General features: G+C 39.5%; 1 protein-coding gene across 2 annotated transcripts in view; it reads left to right on the top strand.

Moving 5' to 3' along the window:
• The window catches only part of CHRDL2 (chordin like 2), a 78378-nt gene extending 56697 nt beyond the window's left edge, over positions 1 to 21681 (top strand). The window contains exons 6-11 of one of the 2 annotated variants that reach the window (XM_074304067.1): positions 4282 to 4337; positions 8454 to 8622; positions 10713 to 10907; positions 12746 to 12916; positions 19258 to 19350; positions 21530 to 21681. In XM_074304067.1, coding sequence (XP_074160168.1) covers positions 4282 to 4337; positions 8454 to 8622; positions 10713 to 10907; positions 12746 to 12916; positions 19258 to 19350; positions 21530 to 21609 — 764 coding nt within the window. In that variant the 3' untranslated portion in view covers positions 21610 to 21681. The remainder of the gene's footprint in view (positions 1 to 4281; positions 4338 to 8453; positions 8623 to 10712; positions 10908 to 12745; positions 12917 to 19257; positions 19351 to 21529) is intronic. The other variant, XM_074304068.1, reaches the window with a different exon arrangement.
• The last annotated feature ends 425 nt before the right edge of the window (positions 21682 to 22106 follow it).

Raw genomic sequence — 22106 nt, 5'->3', positions numbered from 1 at the left:
TTTAGGTATTTTGATGTTGCATGGAAATTAACAGAACACACTGGTCATCCAGGAGTTAGCCCTTGCTCTCAGTACATGACAAGTTCATTTTCTTTTTAGTTTTAGATCTCTCTGAAGATATCCTTTAGGCAACTTCTACCCAATTCATTTGTAACATATTACAGCAAGTTCACACGCAGCACGTACCTGTCAATTGCCTTTTGGGTGATAATTTTAATTTTTCAGAGATTGGTCTCCTTTGATTCACAATCATTTACAATCATCTGAAGATGGGCCTTTGTTTCAGGGAAATTTTGGGGTCTTTAAAATTTGAGTTCATGGTCTTTTGCAGTGTTTGCCCAAGATTTACTGAAGGATGGATCATTTTTCCAAATGCTTATTCTAATCTGGATAACAGATATTGTTCATTTACTTGCTTTTTCCTGTGGGGACAGTTAGACAAAACCCTTCTGGATTATGGATCTTATTCTACTACATTCTGGGGCTTGATGCAATCAGCATAGCATCACTCAAAAACAAGAGCTTCTTGAAAATTTCACCAGTTTTAAAGAATCTCTCTTTCTTTTGCACCCCACACTGAGCATCCTTCCCAATAGTGGCAAGTAATAATAATATAATAACTAGCATGTATACAGCACCTGCTATGTGCTGAGCACTGTGCCAAAGCACTTTACAATATTCTCATTTGATCCTTACAACAATCCTAGGAGAGTAGCATATCATTATTTCTCTCATTTTACAGATAAGGAAAACTGTCACAGGCAGAGGCTAAGTTTCTTGCCCAGGGTCACATAGCTAGTAAGTGTCTGAGGTCACATTAGAACTCAAGTTGTCCTGACTCCAGGTCCAGCGCTTTATTTATTGCACCTCCTAGCTACCTTTAGGATCTATGAAAGGCATCCATCTCTCTGTTTTATGCCTTGCTCAATAAAAATAACCAGAAGGTCATTGAACAAAATTATCTCTGTGGTTACATCTTTCAAGGAATTTTGTGTGATGTTGATATGTTCATGGCAGTTACCTTGTTGGAGGAGATATTTTAAGTGTTTGCTCTGCTGAATCAAATGCTCTGATTCAATCAACCAAGCTATAAGTACAGTGGAATCTTGCATTCTCTTCATCTTTCAATCTATTGTTACTATAAAAATTTGGTCCATTAGAGAATATAGTTTACAAAAGCCTGATTGTTCCCATTTCAAACCCTTATGAAATATGTTCCTGATATTTGAATAAATCATTTCATAAAAATCTATTAGAAATAGAAAAGCAGAATCTGGGTCATTTGTTTATGATTTTCCATTTCATTTTTGTAATATTTATGTCTAAAAATTTCTCAAGTCTTTAATATCTTTGGTTCTTTTTCATATATGTTGAGAATCAGTTATTTAAAACTATTAAAATTATGTTGCCTTCAGCATGAGTTTTCTTTTATATATTACTAGATTTATTCTAACCTCTTGCCATATTTTTGTGTTGTTTCTACTTCCCTATATAGCATATTCAGGATTATAATGTGAAAGTCTAAACCAGTTGTTCCTCCACTATCATTAATAGTGAAAAGTGTTATAAGAATCTTTACAAATTTTCTTCTGATTGTTTTACTTGGTCCAGTATCAAAGCTCTTCAAAGCTCTCAGAACAATTCTGCTTGATTAGCTTTCTTACCATGCCTCATTTAATTTTTTCTTCTGCTTGTTTTTATCATTTTATGCTATTTAAATTTTTCCATCATTCTCCTTTATAAATGTTTACAATGAGCTTATTTTCTAAATCAATGTTGCCTGTAGCTACTTTGTCTCTCTGCTAGGAATTAAGTTCAAGTATTGGTTGATAGAGGAAGTTTTGAAACCATTTTGGTGTCATTATGACTAATGAGTATTCTTATTATTTCCTAAAGAAATTTAAGCTACATAGATCACTAGTCATCTATGTAGCTTAAATTTCTTTAGGAAATAGTAAAAATCAGTATTGGATTTTGTTCTTTTATCCATTTCCTATTTTAAGGCATTAACACTTTAAAAAAATAGGACAGATAAAAGTTGCCTCAGTTTTTATTTCTCTAGTTTGATACTAAATTTGACATTTGCTCTAAGTTAAATTGCTGATTTGAAAAATAATTCTAACATTTGTAACCAATTTTTTTTATTGTTAAAAGATAATTTTATTTCTTGTGATATTTGGTATTCACTGTTTAGGATCCCTTTTTCTCAAGAAAGGTATTTGAGTACAAAAAGTATGAAGCTTCTGTGTAGTTTACAAGCTTCTAAATAATCATATTTCTTATTTCTAAACTATATTTTCCAACTCATTTTTCTTGCAATATTCCCCTATGCCCATCTTTTTATTGAAGTTATTCTCTATGACACTTTGGTTGGTACAATTAGAAGAAGATTATCAAGTTCTTCATAGAATTTTTCTAATTCTTCATCCTCTAAAACAGATGTTGGCACATGTGAGCTGAGCTAAAATTATTTTCATACTCATTTTTTGCAAACTTATCATAAGCACTGCAATGCAAGTCAACCAGATGGCCCATAAAATGATGGTTCTTGTTGCCTTTGGATGCATGATAAAATAGGCTCCACCAACTTCTTTTATTTTCCAGCTCAAGAGAAATTACATGTCTTTTCTAAACTTTAAGTTGGTAAGTTGTGCACCCACATGGTCTCATTAAATGACTCCTGTTTATTCCTCCTCGTTGGAATCATTTGTCTTTGCACCCTCTGTTCCTCAGAATTACCCATCCTTCTTGGAACTCTGTGGCATTGTAGGTCATGGATTCCTGCTTCTATGCCCTCAGTACAATTTGGAATGTATTCTTCCCCAATCTAGGTTTGTCAGATCAGACTGCCTCTACCATAGACTAAGATAAGGTGGTCCCTTCCTAGAAATCTTGTCAGCTCTTTTTCAGCAACTGGTTCTCTTCCTCATTTCTTCCTCCTCTGGAAGACTCCACCTAATTATGACTTTTCACTTCTTTCAAATTGTCAGTTTGCCCACAGCCCAGATTAAACCTTTTTATGAGAGACAAGGGAAAGAGACAGATGAACTCACAGGAGATTTAGCTGCATTTTTAAACTTGGTTCTGAAGTGCTAGAAGATGAAGGTTTTAATTTTGGAAAGTATTCATGGGACTTTAATTTCTCTAGCCCAGCAGAGCAGGTAGGAAACTAGGGAGGATTATAGATGAAATCTGGATGATCCAGTATGAAGAGGTGGCAGATGAAGGGACAAGACATGTCCAAAAAATATTGGCAAGACTGCAGGAAAACAACTACACTAATGGACTATTGATGTAGCTGTGCATGGGTCTAGCCATTGTGGGAAAAAAATGGGAATTATGCTAAAAAGTCATTAACTTTTTTGTGAAATAATTTGACCCAGTGATATTACTATTAGGTCTATACTTCAAAGAGATCAAGGAAAGAGTACCAAAAATATTTAAGAAGCTCTTTTTTGTGGTAGCAAAAAACTAGAAGCTAAAGTTAGGCCCATCACTTGGAGATTGACTGAATAAATTATATATGTATTATAATATTAATGTGCCATTAATAGATTGGTGTAAACTATTATAGAATAAAGTGAGTAGAAGCAAAAAAAATTATATAACATCAACATGGTGAAGGCAAACAACTTTGAAAGACTTCAGAATTCTGATCAGTGCAAAGACCCATCTTAATTCCAGAATAGTGTTGTCACACTTAAATAGAAACAGATCCTGGAGGGCAGTATATTGACTTAGAAAACCACAAATTGACATTATCTGTGTTGTATTGCATTTTTATTTATTTTGTTAAACATTTCCCAATTACATTTTAATCTAATTGGGGCAGCACTCAGGGAGTTTTGCTGATGGGCACAAGTTTGACACCTCTGTTCCAGGGGACTAATAAAGAAGTTTGCTACCCACATCCTGAAAGAAGATGGACTCAGGGTGAAGATTGAGATATACATTTTCATGTGGTCAATGTGGGAATTTATTTTGCTTGACTAGGTATATTTCTTACAAAGATTTTCTTTTTCTTTTTTTTTTCTTCAATGGGAGGATGGAAAGGAGAAAGAACTCTTAAATTTTGTTATTTTTTAAATTTTGTTTTCAGTTTTTAAATTCTTTCGCTTCCTTCATCTTCTCCTTCACCCATTAAAAAGGTGAAATTTTTAGTTTTTTTCTAAAAGAAAAAAAAGTTAAAAAAACCCAAAGATTTCCACCCAAAGGTAAGCCAGAAACAATTCAGTTTATATGCACAACACCAATGAGTCTGTTTCTACCTTCTTTTTTCAGATGGGTCATATGAGAAATCAGCTGAGGAGGAAACTCTGCAGTTATACCGAGGAGTGGTGAGTGATTGATCTTTCTTATGTTCATCCCCAGTGTGGCTTTGGTCCTGGTACAATGTGACTTCTCACCCGTTTTAGAACCTGCAACTCTTCCCAATTCCCTCTTCTCTGTCATCTGCCTCCCAAACACTAAGATGCTGATTCTTCCTCTTCCCTTTTCCTCATCTTTCCAGTTCAACTACAGTCACAAAGTTCTATCCTTTTAGTTTCAAGTCAGTTCAACTCAAACAAGCATTCATTAAGCAGAGATGTCATGGCTTAGTGAATAAAGAGCTAGCCCCATAGTTAGGAAAACCTGAATTCAAGTCATGCCCTGGACACTTGCTGGTTGTGTGACCCTGGACAAGTCATTTAACTTTTCAGTCTCCCAGATGACTGTCATTTGTAGACCTGCATTGGTGAAGGCAGTTTCCTCACTGGAAGTGTCTTACACCAGTGAAAGTGCAGATCTGGACAAAAAAAAAGTAAGTTATCAGACATGGGTTTGACTCTGAGGAGACTAAGATGAAAGCTCTACGGTCTCTGCAGTAAAAAGAGAGTCAAATGGGGTGGAACAGCACACACACATGATAAAGACAATACAGGGGAACAGGGCAAAGAACACTGAGCCTGGAGTCAGGAAGATCTGAGTTCAAATTCTGGCTCAGACACTTGATACTAGTTACTAGCCACTTAATCCTTATTGCCTTGCCAAAAAAAAAAAAAAAAAAAAAAAGACACTTGGCCAGGTATGTTGAATAATGTTGATAATCTCTGCTGTGGGGAGACTGAGGTTGTGGGTTGCTTGAACTCAGGTTGCAAAAGGGCTGAAATTGTTTGGGTGTCTACATGAAATCTGCCCCTGGATTGGGAACCTACTGGATTCAAAGGCCCAGAAAAGCAGAGGTGATTTAGGCTTCTGTGCATATAGAATTGGGATCGAAGGCAGTTTGTTTATCTCATATTCCATAGTATCCTAGATCTAGAGTTAGAAAGGACCCCAGAGGCCATCTACTCCAATCCCCTCATTTTGTGGATAAAGAAATTGAGGTAGGTGAAATGATTTTAGAGTCCTTTTGAGGTTTTCTTGGCAAAGATACTTGAATACTTTGCCATTTCCTTCTCCATTTCATTTTGTAGATGAAGAAACTGAGGCAGAGAGGATTAAGTGACTTGCTAAGGGTCACACAGCTAGTGTCTGAGGCTGGATTTGAACTCAGGAAGATGAGGCTTCCTGATTCCAAGCTCAGTGCTCTCTCCACTGCCCTACTTAACTGGTTGCTTAAGATTACAAAGTGAGACAAGATTCAAAATCCAATTTTTTACTTCTCCTGGCTTAGCCAATTTCCCTATGAGGTCCTTTCACATACTTGAAGACAGCTTTCGTATCCTCTTTTAATCTTCTCTTCACCAGAATAAACATGCTCACTTACTTCAGTGGATCCTTGGTATAGCATGGACTCTTCTTTATCTTAGTTGCTTTCCTTCAAATGATCTCTGGATAACCAAAGTCCTTCCTAAATGATGGCTCCCATAACTGAATACAATAATCCAAATGTGGACTGACCAGGACAGCAAAAAGAGGGACAGGCTATATCTTTCTTCATGAAGCCCAGGATCCTGTCCCTTTTTTTGTTATCCAATTCATACTGCTGACTTATTAAACTCCTAAAAATCCTGAGATCTTTTTCAGTTATATTCAGGGATGTGCTAGTAAATGTTTAACAAATGTCTTTCCAAAAAGCTCAGTATACCTCTCAGCTTAAATCTTTTATGTCTTCCATCACTTTCTTATGCCTAGAGAATCAGTAAAATAATAAATAAAGCTTTGATTTGTAGTATTTTTCTCTAATTTCTGAAATATCAAGGTTCACCCTGAAACTTGAACAATCAGCTCACATGAGCCAGTTTGAGCTGGTCAGCTCCACGGCCCTGGACATACTGCCGTCTAAGCCCGGCTTCTTCATCTCATCCCCATGAAGTCAATTTTGTGAATTTATTGAACCTCATTAAATTCCATCTTATTGGAATTTCCTAGCCTCTCAGACTTATTTGGGTTACTCCATCCTCCATTCTGTTATCTGCCCCTTCCCATCACTGACATCTCTGAAAAGAATACTGTCTCTGCCTATGACATCTTCTATGTCTCAAAGTCCATTCCAGCTTTGACAGTCTAAGATTCTGATTCTGCAGCCAGCTTCTTTTCATCCCAGAATGATGCAGACTCCACGCTGGCCAGAGTAAGGGCACTGAATGTGTACCTTTCATCATCTTCCCCTCGTTCTCCCCTTCCAAGGGTCAGTTCCTTAGTCATTTATCTTCCTTTGCCTTCCTTCACTTGCAGTCAGTCACAGGGTGTCTGTGAAGCTCAGTGATTGTAAAAGTCAGGAATATGAGCTTGTCTGGCCCCAGAACACATTCTTCCCCTTCCTTTTTTTCTCCCCAAAAGCTTTCTCTTATACGATATGAACTCTGCTCCTGACTGGACAGCCAGTAGTAAAATTGTCTCCGACACAGTATCTTGAGCTCTCCAAACCTGGATCCACAAACTATACTTTCTGCCTGACATAGAGAGGTCTAGGACAGTCTAGTACAGGGTCACATAGGAAAAGGTGCTGAAGAGCCTACAGCTTGGTTAGTCGGTCAAACAATTAACATTTATTTAGCACCTATTATGTGCCAGACACATTTATGATTTGTCTAGGGAGAGCAGAAGTAATTTGATCCATCTCCTTTGAAGTGGGCGAGTCTGTTTTAATTGAACTTAAATCTATAGGCTATTAAACAGCAAGATGGTACACTGGATAAAGTGCCAGGCCTGGAGTCAGGAAGACTCATCTTCTTGAGTTCAAATCTGACTTCAGACACTTACTAGTGGTGTGACCCTAGCCAAGTCACTTAATCCTGATTGCCTCAATTTTCCCATCTGTAAAATGGCTGGAGAAGGAAATGGCAAACTCATACTAGTATCTTTGACAAGAGAATCCCAAATGGGGGTCACAAAGAATTGGCCATAATTGAAATAACTGAACAACAAGGTAAAGAATTTCACTGTTCCAGGACCATGCTAGCTCCAGGTCCTAGATCAAATATGGCATCTCTGAAGTAACCCTTGGCTGCCTCTCATGAGATGGGGGTGGTACATTGGAAAGAGACAGATCACCTCAGACTGAGTCCTAGCTCTGAAACCTTCTAGCTGGGTAACAAGAGGCAAGTCATCTCTTTGATCTCAGGTACCTCAGGTACCTGTAAAATGTTCCCTCTGCCTCATGAAGTTATGATAAAGATTGAATGAGATAATGAAATTTATTTAACATTTATTAAATACTTATTATGTGCTCAGCACTAGAGACACAAAGATGAAAAAAGTCTCTGCCCTCACAGAGCTTACAATCTAATAGATAATTATTTTAAAAGTACAGAAAATAAGTATACCGTAAGGAAGAAAGCCACGCAGACTTCTAAGAGAGATTTGAGGTGAATGTTCTCTAAGAGAGTGATTAGGGATGTAGGAATCAAGGAAGGAAGATTAAGTACAAGAGGAATCAGAATCATAGACTTCCAGAATGGAAAAGACTTTAAAACACAGAATGTTAGATCTAGAAGGGCCTTTAAAATACAGGATGTCAGAGCTGGGAGGGCCCTTAGAACCCAGGATGTCAGAGCCGGGAGGGCCCTTAGAACATAATTTGTGGGTAGTATGGGTGAGAGATAGAAATCAAGACTGGAGCTGAAGGAAAGAAGAGACTTCAACAGACAAAGGATGGAGATGGGAGATAAATCCACTCCTGGTAGGAAGGAGCATGGTGAGTTGTGCTCAGAAAAGACAGGATGGAAAAAAAAAGAAAGAGATCTTGTAGGTGTTGAACAGAGAATATGCACAAAGGAAGTCAGAGTAAATGAAGAACTTCCCTGTGTTCTAGGAATTACCTGGTTACCCCAGACAGGCCTGGGAGATGTCCTAGTTCTCCGTGACCCCCTCATCCATCTGCTGCCCCAGGAACCTGAGGCAGAGAAGCTCTCTAGCTCTTCCCGGATCCTTCTGGGGCTCTCACCTCAGCTACCTTTCTTGGGATCCCATCTGGCCCCAGGCTCTTGAATCAGGCTGGATCTTTGTTGTTGTTTGCGTGTTTACAGAGGCATTCCCAGGACCCATGTATTAGCCAGGGTGGGAGCCGGCGGGCACCAGGAACCACAGCTCCCACAGGCCTCAGCTCTTCCCTGGGCTTCATCCCCAGACACTTTGGGCAGAAGGGCAGCGGAAGCACCACCGTCAAAATAGTCCTCAAAGAGAAACATAAGAAAGGTAAGACCAGAAGTGGTTCTGGGAGTAAGTACATAGACTGTTAGAAGGGAAGGGACCTTAGGATCTAGAACGTCAGAGCTAGAAGGGACTTAGAACAGAGTATGTTAAAGCCAAGAAGAACCTTAGAACAGAGTATCTCAAAGTTGGACCTATAACACAGAATGTCAGAGGTGGGAAGGGTCTTAGACCACAGAATGCTGGTGCTCGGGAAGGGTCTTAGATCTAATATTAGAGCTAAAAGAGGTCTTGGAGCACAAACACAATGTCAGAGCTGGGAGGAACCTTAGAACTTAAAATGTCAGAGCTAAAAGGGGCCCTAGGACACAGAACGTCAGAGCTGGAAGAAAGCCTAAAAATCATCCAGTTCAACCAACTCATTTGACAGATGTAGAAACTGAGGCTCAGAGGAAAAGAGAGAATGTGCTGGAGTTAATACTGCTGGTTTGTATTTTATATGGCACTTTAAGTTTGATCCCTGATAAGAATCCAGCACTTCTGACTTCTTTGGGACTTTTCCCATGATACCATTCTGCCTTAATCCAGACATAAGCCTTCTTTCAGGAGACTGAGCACAGGGAGAGACAGCTACTTTCACACTCTGCACCCCACCCCCTTAGTGAATCTAAAGTTCTATCCACTTAAGGTTCTGAGAGTCTGTGATTCTAATATTCTGCAGGCCTGAGATTCTGATAGTCAATGATTATAATAGTGCCATTCTGATATTTTGTTAATCTATGATTCTCAGTTTCTGGCATTCTATGATCCTGTAATTCTAAGCTCCCAGCAGCCTCTCAGCCTGACATTCTCTGATTCCAATCACTGGTGATGGACCAGGGGGCCAAAGTGTAGCAGGATAGGTAAAGAAAGTAGGAATGCTTCTTAGACTATTCATTTCCAAACAACACTGTAGTCTAAGATAGAGGAGGGGTTTGGAAACCAAGAATGTTTCTCAAGAGCATCTGGGAAAATCATCCTTAAGGACCAAGACAAAGCAGGGGAAACCCCAAGGAAATCGAGTGATAAACTAAAAGGAAATCAGACTCAGAATCAGACTTCCAGAGCTGGGAGACACCTCAGAGGTTATACCTTCCCTCCCAGGGCTAGAATGCATTCCATAAGCTTCCATTATAGAGCTTCATCTAGTCTTTGCTTGTGTTTCACCAGTGACCAGGAGCCCTGGAATTCTAAGGTACAGGAAGGTTAAAGTCAATGGAGTATCCACACTAAGTCTGGAATCAACATAGTGACTTCCTGGTTGAGGAGGGCTACCAGGCTTCCTAAAGAGGGGAAACTTGGCCCACAATGGAAATGGAACAGGAGAGAAGTGCTCCATTAATAAATCAGTAGTGGCCTTGAGACCATGGGCTGCTGCACTTTTAGTTTGGTGAGATTAGGGGACTGAGGAAGGAAGGAGGGAAGGAAGGAAGGAACAAACAAATGAACAAAGGAAGAAAGGAAGAAAAAAGAAAAAAGAGAGAAAAAGAAAAGAAAAAGAAAACAGAAAAAGAAAGAGGAAAAAGGAAGGAAGAAAAGAAAAAAAGAAGGAAGGAAGGAAAGAAAGAAAAGAAGAGAAAAAAGAAGGAAAGGAAGAAAGGAAAGAAGGAAGATAGGAAAGAAACAGAAAAAGAAAGGAAGGAAGGGAGGGAGGGAGGGAGGAAGGAAGGAAGGAAGGAAGGAAGGAAGGAAGGAAGGAAGGAAGGAAGGAAGGAAGGAAGGAAGGAAGGAAGGAAGGAAGGAACTGAGCAGCCTGTCACAGAAAAGTTATAAACTATCCAGATCTAGAAGCAGGGTTCTTAACCTGGAGTCCCTGAATTTATATTTTAAAACTTTTATTTTTTTATATATATTTCTATTTAATGAATTTTCTTTGTAATCCTGTATATTTCATTTTATACATTTTTAAAAAAATGATTCTGAGAAGCAGTCTATAAATTTTAATAGACTGCTGGGGGGAACATGACCCAAAAAGAAATTAGGATCCCCTGACTTGAAGGTGGATCTCCCCCTTCATACCGAGGACCCCCCAGTTCCTCTTTTGCCCCCCCGCTCTGGAGAGCCGGACTCTGACGTCAGGCCTGTCTCCCCTCCAGCCTGCATGTACAATGGGAAGACATATTCCCATGGGGAGGTGTGGCACCCAGCCTTCCGTTCCTTCGGGCCCCTGCCCTGCATCCTTTGCACCTGTCAAGATGGCCGCCAGGACTGCCAGCGGGTGACTTGTCCCAGGGAGTACAGCTGCCTCTACCCAGAGAAGGTGGAAGGGAAATGCTGTAAGATCTGCCCAGGTGAGGAGGCGGGAGGGAGGTGGGAGACATCAGCTGAGGCTCCCAGAGTCTCAGAGCTGTAACAACCACAGACCCCAGAAGAGTCCTGGACTGACCTGGAGTTAGGAGAGAGCACTTTAGAACTTGCCTCTGGCACTTGGCTTTGTGACTGTGAGCTCATGGGTCCCCTCTTGAGCTGCAGTTTCCCCCTTGGCCTCCTAATAGAGTAGTTTTTTGTTTTGTTTTGGGGGACAATGGGGGTTAAGGGCCTTCCAGGGTCACTGTCTGAGGTTACATTTGAACTCGGGTCTGCCTGACTCTAGGACCAGTGCTGTATCCGTTGTACCACCTAGATGCCTCTCTCACAAGGATCAAAGGAAATAATGATTTTTTTTTGGTAAACTTTGCCATGCAATTAAAATGGCATAGTCTCCTAGGACCATTGACTCAGAATCTTAGAACCATAGAACCTCTGAATCTTGAAATTCAAGTTGACAATTACTCATTAAGCACCTACTATATGCCAAGTACTATGATAAGGTCTAGGGATACAAAGAAAGGCAAAGACAGCCAGCCCCCTGCCTTCAAAGGGCATGATAAATACATAAATAAATATGTATGTGTATGTGGGGAGGGGGGAGGAAGATGACAGAATCTTTGAATCAAGGAGCCTTATCATGAAGTCTTAAAAGAATAGAACTCTAGGATCTTAGAGCTGGAAGGAGCATTCAAGGTTATCTAAAAAAGGAGAAATGAGACCCAATGTCTAATTAGTGACATCACAAGGAGCAAACCTCGGGTTTCCTGACTCTTACCACGGTTCTAGGGTTCTTATTCTGATACCCCTCACTGCTGTGTTCGGGACAAGAGCAGGGCCGGGCTGAGCATATTCCCTTTCCACCAAAAATGGGACAAAGGAGCATGGATTGGGAACTTCAGAAGATCAGATATGAGAAAGAACTGCCCAGTAGGAGGTGGTCCCAGGGGGAGGCGGGAACATGACAGGAAAGGATCCCAAATGAGACATATGGCACTCACTAACATAAAGGTGAGGGTGAGAAAGCACTTTATAAAGTTCACCACTGGGACTGGTTGGTGGGACAGTGGATGTAACACTTGCCCTAGAATCAGGAAAACTTCAGTTTAAATCCAGCCTTTTGTCTTCAAAACAAAAATAAAAAAATAAAAGTAAACATCACCTCTATTATACAGAAAGAAAACCTGAAAACTAGAGAAGGAAATTGACTCCACGAACCTGGAGACTCAACCAGGGACAGTGCTAGGACAAGAAACACTTTCTCTTTTCTTTCAGGCCAGCACTTTTTCTATACCATTCCTCACCCCTGTACTTAGAGGACATAGAGTTTTGACTCAAAATAAGGAAAAATTTCCTAGCAGTCATAGCTGTCCAAAAAAAGTGAGCTCCCTCTCCCTGGAATTGTTTAAATGGAGGTTGGATGATCACTTGTTGGGGATTTCCCATTTTTCACTTGGAGCAAAATCTGTATTTGAACTTTCAATTCTCACAGAATCATAGAATTTCTGAAATGGATAGGGCCTCCATGACCATGCCATCTAATCCCTAGTCAAAACCACTCTCCATTGCAACATAAGTGGTCATTTTATTCAGCCACTGTCCAAAGACCTACATCTTAGATGTTCTTACCCAAAGTTTAAGGAAAATTACAACATGGAGGGCAATTTTAAATCAGAGAGAGTGCCTGTACAGTCCCAGGAAATATATCTGGGCTTTGGAGTAATCCCACTCCAAGGAAGTCATCTCTTTCCATCATGTCTAGAGCCAAACCTGAAGGTTTGGTGGAGAACAGGAGCACTAATTAATCCTTTGTCTCTTCTAGAGGACAGGACCAACCCCAGTGATGAGGTCAGTACTACCAAATGTCCAGCCGGGCCCAGTCAGGTACTTGTCCATACCCTTGTCTCTCCAAGTCCTGAAAGCCTGCGACGAATTGCCCTGGAACAGGAAGCTTCTGACTATGTGGAGATTTACATATGGAAGCTGGTAAAAGGTGAGTGACCTGGACTATTCTCAGTCCTGCTTTCTTGAAATAATAGACCCTTAGAATCAAGCATTCATTGGACCATGGAACCACAGAATTTTGGAATCATAGACTTAAAGAATTTGAAGAGACAGTGTTCTCTGTCCCTGGACTCCGTGATATCATCTTGTCTGGGCATTTGGAATATTTATCTGTAATGATGATTATTATCTGAATAATACCAGGGACTCTGCCTTGTGAATTTCACTTTGTAATAATTCCTCCAACACAAGTTATATCTCCCTTATCAAGGATGCTGCATAAAGGATTGCTCTTCAGTTATTGTTTAGAATAGACCTCCAAGGTCCCTTCCAACTTGTTGAGCCTTTGATTTTGTGACTTTACATTTATTTTACATATATTTTATCACTAATTAAGCCTGGATAATTCTAGACCATCAAAATCCTTTGGACTTTGGATAGGGCTTTGTGTCATCTGCAAAAAGGAGAAGCATAACAATTATGCCATTTGTCTCATTGAAAAAATGGCAAGTATTGGGTTCCTGGGTTTTCCTCTATAGATCTTTCTTTAAGCTGACATTGAGCTATTACTTTACTGCTTTTGGAGTCCATCCCTTCAACTAATTCTGAATCCACACAGCTGTACAACCAGTCAGTCCACATTTCTCTACTTTGTCCACAAGAAAAGAAGGGACTTTGTTTGATTCTTTAATGAAATCCTATAGCATTCCCTTGACCTACTGTTCTGGATACCCTCTCAAAAACAGAATGAAGTTAGTCTGCCAAGACTGGCCATGACAATGTTATGTTGGCTCTTTTGTTATCATTGTTTCTCTTTCTAAAGGCTTACAAATAATCTCTTTAAGATATATTCTAGAATTTCTCAAGAAACTTAGCGAAGTTAAATTCATAAGCCTATATTTGCAGGTCCCAGTGCTTTTTGTTTTTACTGAGGCAATTGGTATTAAATGATTTGCTCAGAGTCACACAGCTAGAAAGTGTTAAGATTCTGAGTCTGAATTTGAACTCAGGTCCTCCTGACTTCAGGGCTGGTACCCTATCCATTAGGCCATCTAGCTGCCTCCTCTTTTTTTTTTTTTTTTTAATTCAAAACATTTGACTATCTTCAGTTTTATAGCATCTCTCTCTCTCCCTCTCTTTCTCTTTCTCTCTCTCTCTTTCTCTTTCTTTCTCTCTCTCCCCAGTAAATTTCATTTTATTATTCATTCATTATTATTCGTATTATTATTTTATGTCTCTCCCTAAATTAAGCAGAAAACAAAAAGATAAATGTCATAGTCCAACAAAACAAATTTCCCCCAGCCAAATTCAAAAGTGTACATCACCTCATTTTGAATTTTAAATCCATATTTTCTCAGATAATCATCTCTCCCATTTTCTGAGATCTTTCAAAGATTATTACAGTCACTTAGCAATTGCACCTGCCAATTTCTTTAAGTTTCTTGGGTTATGATTTGTCTGGAACAAATGAATTGAATTCATTGTGGGCACCTAAGTGTTCTCTTAGCACCTCTCTTCTTGCCTCAGAGGGAACAGGAATATAAAGGAAGACACAGATTTTGCTCTCAAAGATTTTAACAAGTCATTTACCCAGTTAATGAGTTATTAGGAAGATAAGAGTACAAGGCTCTGAAGGGAAAATCCACGTAAATATAAATGCCCAGAGACAAATGATAGGAACAGAAAGTAGATACCATTTGGAACTTAGAGGAGGGAGGAACTGCTGCCAATTGAAGCAGTCAAAGGAGGATTCATAGAGGAGAGCAGGTTTGAGTTGGACTTTGAAGGACATGGATGATTGATGTAGATTTTCTTTCTCAGCTTGACTTTAGAAGGCAGAACCAGGGACAAATGGGCTGACGAAGCTGATGTAGGAACTTCAGAGAGGTGGATTTCAATTTAATCTAAGACAGATTCCCAACTATTAGAGATGTACAAAGGTGGAATAAGCTACCTAGGAATGTTGAGTTCCCCCAGAAAGACGTAGGTTAGAGCAAAGGCTGTAAAACCCACCAACTAATTAATCAACAAGCATTTGTTAAGCATTTACATTTCCAGGGAATTGAATTAAGCTCTAGGAAGACAAAAAATCACCTAATTCTTGCCCTCTGCATTTTGCCTTGTAATGTCCTTACAGCAGTACATTCCATTCTAACTAAGGAAAAAAAATGGTATAAGATACATACAGAATAGATCCCCAGAAGGGAAGTTTCTGGCTAGTGAGAACAGGAAAGACCTCTTTCAAAAGGGTGGGATATGAGTTTTGTATTAAAGGTAGTCTGGGCAGCTGGGAGGTGAAGACAAAGAGTGACAGCATTTCAGGCATGCAGGACAGTCATTACAAAGTCCCAGAGATCAGAGAAAAGGTCCTGGGTGAGGGAACAGTACAGTACTGTGTACATACTGGATATGGCTGGATTATAGATGAAACTGGAAAGATACAATAGGATCAGGCTATGAAGAGCTTTAAATGCCCAAAGATTTTATATTTAATCCTGGAGTTAATAGGAAGTCATTGGAGTTTATTGAGTAAAGGATTATATGGTCAGACTTGCTTTAGAGAAAGTCACTTTGACATGGATAGAGGTCTAGCTGAGAAACCTGAGGAGAGGTCAGACAGTGTTATGAAGCTCAGGGACTGGAGGACATCCAAGAGAAAATTTTTGGTATACATGCAATTTTACCATTTGTTAAGGATAAAAGCAAATTTATATGCTAATGAGATGGATGTAAATATTAATTTTTAATAAATAATTAAATTTTGGTGGAATTTTTTTATTAAAGCTTTTTATTTACAAGATATATGCATGGGCTTTTTCAGTATTGACAATTGCAAAACTTTTTGTTCCAATTTTTCCCCTCCTTCCCCCCCTCCCCTCCCCCAGATGGCAGGTATACCAATACATGTTAAATATGTTAAAGTATAAGTTAAATACAATATTAGTACACATGTCCATACAGTTATTTTGCTGCACAAGAAGAATCAAACTTTGAAATAGTGTACAATTAACCTGTGAAGTGAATCAAAAATGCAGGTGACAAAAATAGAGGGATTGGGAATTCTATGTAGTGGTTCATAGTCATCTCCCAGAGTTCTTTCACTGGGTGTAGCTGGTTCAGTTCATTACTGTTCTATTGGAACTGATTTGGTTCATCTCATTGTTGAAGAGGGCCTCATCCATCAGAATTGATCATCATACAGTACTGCTGTTAAAGTACATAATGATCTCCTGGTTCTGCTCATTTCGCTTAGCATCAATTCATGTTAAGTCCCTCCAGGCCTTTCTGAAATCCTCCTGCTGGTCATTTTTTATAGAACAATAATATTCCATAATATTCATATACCACAATTTATTCAGCCATTCTCCAGCTGATGGGCATCTGCTCAGTTTCCAGTTTCTGGCCACTACAAAAAGAGCTGCCACAAACATTTTTGTCCCTTTCCCTTCTTTAAAATCTCTTTGGGATATAAGCCCAGTAGAAACGCTACTGGACCAAAGGGTATGCAAAGTTTGATAACTTTTTGAGCATAGTTCCCAATTGCTCTTCAAGACTGGCTGGATGTATTCACAATTTGGTGGAATATTTGATACCAAGTTTTTCATCCCCCCAATTCAGTTATGACCTCCATATAAAATGCTTTATAAGAGATGTAGAAAAGATGTATAGGATAATACAACCCAGAGTTTAAGAAACTTTGGTCTAAGCCATAGGCACCCTGTAACTAAAAAAGGGGGTAAAACACACACAAAAAGGAGGCAGAGATAAGCTAATGCAGAATTTCTGTAAAGCCTTTAAGATTTACATAGTGGTTTATGTTCATTATCTATTTTGATTCTAACTATGACCCTGTTAGGTAGTATAAATACTATTATTCCCAATTTAAGAGATGAGAAAACTAAGGCTTGAATAGCTGATGTAATTAGCCTAGTGTCTCACAGCTTAAAAGTGGCAGAGACTAGACTACCCCCTGCTGAAGCCCAGGGCTCTCTCCTCCACCCTTTCTAAAGATTCTCTTCCCCCACATTCATTCCCTTGTAATTTCCATGAATCTAGGGCCAAAGTTGTGAATATCCCTTAATCTGACTGAAGTCCCTTCTACCTCTTCACTGGCTCCTGCTCTTAGCCCAGATTCTGAGATAAGAACCACATGCCTGTAAATTGCTTACAGGATGCAGAATACTAAGCAAAGAGAGTTTCAAAATCAGTGTTTCAAGAACTGATCCCAGAGGAGGATGCTGACTATAAAAAGGAAGGAAGAAGCTGAGTAAAAAGGAAGGAAAAACAAAGAGGTCATATACAAAGTATTTTGTACTCATATGAAGAGGAAATGAGAACAAAGGAATGGGTGATGAGTACAAAGAAAGGGAAGATAACGGGGAAGAGAGGAGAGGATAAGGAGCTAATTCATATTAAGCAGCTACTGGGAGCTTCATCTTGTGTTACATATCCAGTAGTGACTTCCTCTAATTTTCTCATCTGTAAATTGGGGAAAATAATTGTTGCCTTCATTTTTTCATCAGGCCAAATGAAAATCTCAAAAGAGCTACAGGAAAAGGCAAAAATATAGATTATATTATTATATAGATATGTAGATTATTTCCAGGTGCTGTAAAATGCCTCATAGGAGATGTATAAAAGTTGGGGGTCCTTCTTGATCTGGCACCTTCAGTCTGTCCTCCTAAGTGCTAGGGATGGGAGAGGAGTGAGGAGGTACGCCAAGTTTCATCCATTCATCCAACAATCATTTACTACTAAAGGTCTGCTATGTGTTCAGTAATTTTAAACAATCAGGAATGAAATTGATTTGCAGGTTGTGTCTCAAACAAGGCAGTTGACCATTTCACTTGCCTTAGCTGGAATATCTTTTCTAGTTTTCAATATTATAGGGATAGACATTGATAGATAGAACTCTAGCCAGAGGAAAGACCCCCCACCATGATATATAAGGCTCCGTTGAAGACGATAGAAATAGTAATCCTTGAGAAGAGTTAATTTGAGTTCAAATATCACCTTTGCCACTTACAGTCATGTACCCCTCTCTGAGTCTCAGTTTTCTGATTTATAACTTGAAGGAGCTGTCTTAATTGGTCTCCTGACTTGTGTCTCTCATCTTCCACATAATTTCCAGAGTTTTTCCTACAGTACATATCATTCCCCATCTCAGCCAACTCTAATGACTTTCTTGGAATCGAATATAAACTCTTTTGTTTGGCATTTAAAGCCCTACAAATAAGCTGATTGGAGCTTTTTGTTGTTGTTCAGTCATTTTTTAGTCATGTCCGATTCTTCCTGACCTCACTTGGGGTTTTCTTGGCAGAGATACTGGAGTAGTTTGTCATTTTCTTCACCCCAGCTAATTTTACAGATGAGGAAATTGAGGCAAACAGGGTGAAGTGACTTCCCCAGGGTCCCACAGCTAGTAAGTGTCTGAGGCTGGATTTGAACTCAAGTCCTCCTGACTCCAGGTCTGACCACCTATCTACCCAATATGAGCTTATTCCAATGTAACTTGAAGCATCTTTATCTCTATTGACAATGAATACCAATGGAACATATGAGCTATTATTATTCATTAATAACAATAATTTCTTGCAAAACCTTGCTTTGGTAATTTCTGGAGAGATGGCTGCTGAGTATTTACTAATATAATATGTTTTGTGCTGCTTCCTTTCTGCAATATTTTGCCAACTTCTCACACACTTTGTGCTCCTCTTCATTGCTCTTTGGATGAGTAGTCTTTTTAATTTTCCAGATTGTGGTATTCCATGATTTTTAGCCACATACTTCCTAGAAATATTATTGATAAAAAAGATAGGCTTTTGTTTTAGGGAGGAACTTGTGGTCATCTTGAGTTTGGCCTAATCCACTTGAGTAGGACAAACTAAGTGGATGAAAAATGCTTATAATCCTGTGAAGATAGATGAACAATATATAGAGCTGGTCCATAAGTACAAATATCTTGGAGAAAGGGCAGAAGGACAGTGAATTGGACCTGGAGCTGAAGAGGAAGAATAGGCTAGATTGCCTTTAGATAATTAATTGTGTAACATTTTTAAATTCCCCATGCTTCTTGAAACTCTAATGCATTTGTCATTCAATGAATATTAATCCTTTTATGTGATTACCCCTTCATGAGGGCAGAAATCACATCTTATTTAAACTGTGCTCTGCACAAGGGAGATGCTTAATAATCTTTGCTGAATGACTGGGTTGGGGTCTTGAAACCAGAGATGGGACAGATGCATGTCTTTAATCCTTGCTGGAGGGGGTGGAATGGTTTGGGGAGTTTTCCCCAAGGAATAACTGCTCATGCATCTCTCTCCCCAGGAATTTTTCATCTGATTCAGATCAAGAAAGTTCGAAAGCAAGAATTCAAAGAAGAGGCACAAAACTTCCGGCTCATCACTCGGACGAATGAAGGTGAGCCAAGTGCCGCTCCTGGCCCCTTCCCAGTCTGAGGGGGACTCTCAAATAGCACCCAAAGACAGGATTCCTGGTCTCTAGGAATCCTAGGGTGGGGTAAGGGGTGGGGGAGACTGGTTCCTGCCAGTCTGAGAAGGTCACTAACTTCAGAGAGCTCCCAGCCTTTCAAGGGAGGTGTAGTCTCTGCATGCAGGGGACCACAGGCCCTAGCCCCATGGGCTAAGGGAAACATTGTAATCTTCATTTTCCAGTGCTAATGTATCAGCACATTTTTCAGTTTTTCAGTAATATCCTATTCTTCAAGATCCCATTTGGAGTTTTCTTTGCAAAGATTCTGAAGTGGTTTTCCATTTCCTTCTCTGGCTCATGTTACAGATGAGGAAACTGAGGTAAACAGATTAAGTGACATGGGCAGGGTTACACAACTAGTGAGTGTCTGAAGCTGATTGAACTCAGGAAGATGGGTTTTCCTAATGCAGGCCCCATGATCTATATACTGCATCATTTAGCTGCCCCAACTCATATATGATCACAAAATGCAAATTCTCTGAATTTAGAGAACCAAAGGAAAAGATCTCCGGCAGGTGGGATAAATCAAAGGAGCCTTCTTGGAGGAGGTTGAACTCTGCAATCCTCTTGGCCAAGGAAGCCAAGGAAGGGCCAAGGCTGTCCAGGTGCTGGGAAGTGTGGCTGAGAGAATAAGCAGGGCTGAGGGGGGAGCCCAGGCCTTCCCCTTAGAGGAACCCCAGGCTGCTGGGGGGAAAGCTGGGGGGTGGGCCGTCCACTGGTCCTGACGTCAGTTCCCAGCACAGAGATCCAGCAGAAGGCCCCAGCCAGGGATTTCTCAATGAAAGAGTGGGCAGTCCACATTTTTCTGTGACAGGAAGGTTTTAACTCTAAGGGATGGCCAAGGGTACAGAGGAGGCATGGATGGTAGAGAAAAAAAAGCAATCTATATTTAAATCAAAAGAACAGGTTCTAGCCCACATTCAGATACTTCTTGTATGACTTCAAGTAACTCACTTTCTTTAGGTCTGTTTCCCTTCTGTAAAATAAGAGAATTAGACTAGATGATTTCTGAGGTCTTTGCCAACAGCAAATCCTATAAGATTTCAAAATAATCTAAAATGAGTACAGCCTGATGGGAAATGAAGAGATTCCTAATAATAGCTAGCATTTATTTAGCACTTTAATGTTTGTAAAGCACTTCACAAATTTTATCTCACTGGATTCTCATAACAACCCTGGAAAGTGGAGATTCCCAGCTGCCCTAGAACAGAAAGGTGGAATTAATAAAGCAGAAGAGTCATGTCAAGGAGGGGGGAAAGGAAATAGAGCATAAATCATAATGGGATAATAATTCCCATTTAAATAGCCCTGTAAGGTTTACAAACATTTACCACACAACAATGCTGTGAGTCAGGGGCACATTTAACAAATGGGGAAACTGAGACTCAGAGTAGTGAAACTGGTTTGCCTGATATTATACAGCTAGTGCGTGAGGCAGGAAGGTAGAGAAGAGAGATTAGTCTTGGAATCAGAAAGGCCTGGATTCAAATTCTGCCAGTCATAAATAAAGAGGAAATATCAAGAGAGCCAATATATATTCCCTCCTCACATCCATCCTATGAGGAAGTCAAGGGATGTAAAAATAATGAGTTCCAGTTTACACAGGAAGAAACAATGACCCAGACAAATAGAGGGACTTGCTCAAAGTCACCCATATAGTAAATATCACAAATCAGGTATGCTGAAGTTAAAATCCAATTTTCTTTTTACAATGTCATTCTGTTTCAGGGAGAAATGACTTCTCTAAGGCCAGTTAGAGAAGTTGCTAAAGTTCCAATCCAGATCTAAAAACAAATCTATTCTTTTGTCCACTGTCCTGGAAACCAAATAATAACTCAGTCTCATTTATGCCTTGGAGAATGGGGGTTGGACACTTGACAGCCTGGGTAATATCCGAATCTAGGAATATTAAGGTACTCCAGACTCTCAGATTCTACCCCACTTCCCACCAACCCTCCTCTCTTTTCCATTTTTCCCCACTAGACAACGAGCTTCTTGAAGGTCATTCCTTATATGAACAGAATCTTTCCTCCAGGGTCAAGTTTGTCTACAGTAAGTAGTTAACCAATGCCAATTAAATTAAATTTTTTAAATTTCTTTTTTCTAGGTCATTGGAATGTCTTCCGAGCCCAAGCCGCAGAGCTGAAGGTGACAGCCAGCCCAGACAAAGAGACCAAGACCTTATAATAGAGCCTTAGATATTTGCATATATGAAATCTATATAATTATTATATATTAATAAAAAAGTTGCATTATCATGGATACTGGCCTTGAGAAGAGTTGGTATTTGTTCAAAAGCCTGATGTGGTCTTTCCTACTTCAGGTTTGCCCCTGAACATCCCTTCTTCATATCCAGATAATGGAAGGGAACAGCGCTTGGTGTTTTTTTTTTTCCTTTTCTTTTTTTTTTTAAATTAATTTTATAATTATAACATTTTTGACAGTACATATGCATAAGTGCAGCCCTTGTTTTAATGCAATGTGAGAGAATTGTAAATTGTCAGAGCTGGAAGGGGCACTAAAACATGGAGGATGGTATGTTGGGAAGATCCTTAGAACATAGAATGTCAGAGACGGGAGAGATTTTAGAACATGGAATATAAGACATTAGAACTGAAAGGGATCTTAGTATATGGCATATGGAATATTAGAACTAGAAAAGTTGTTAGAAAATGGAATATAGA

This window comes from Sminthopsis crassicaudata, chromosome 3 (genome assembly GCF_048593235.1).
Source record: "Sminthopsis crassicaudata isolate SCR6 chromosome 3, ASM4859323v1, whole genome shotgun sequence".
NCBI lineage: Eukaryota > Metazoa > Chordata > Mammalia > Dasyuromorphia > Dasyuridae > Sminthopsis > Sminthopsis crassicaudata.
Note: the sequence above shows the minus strand (reverse complement) of the source record. Positions and strands in the feature narration are given on the sequence as shown.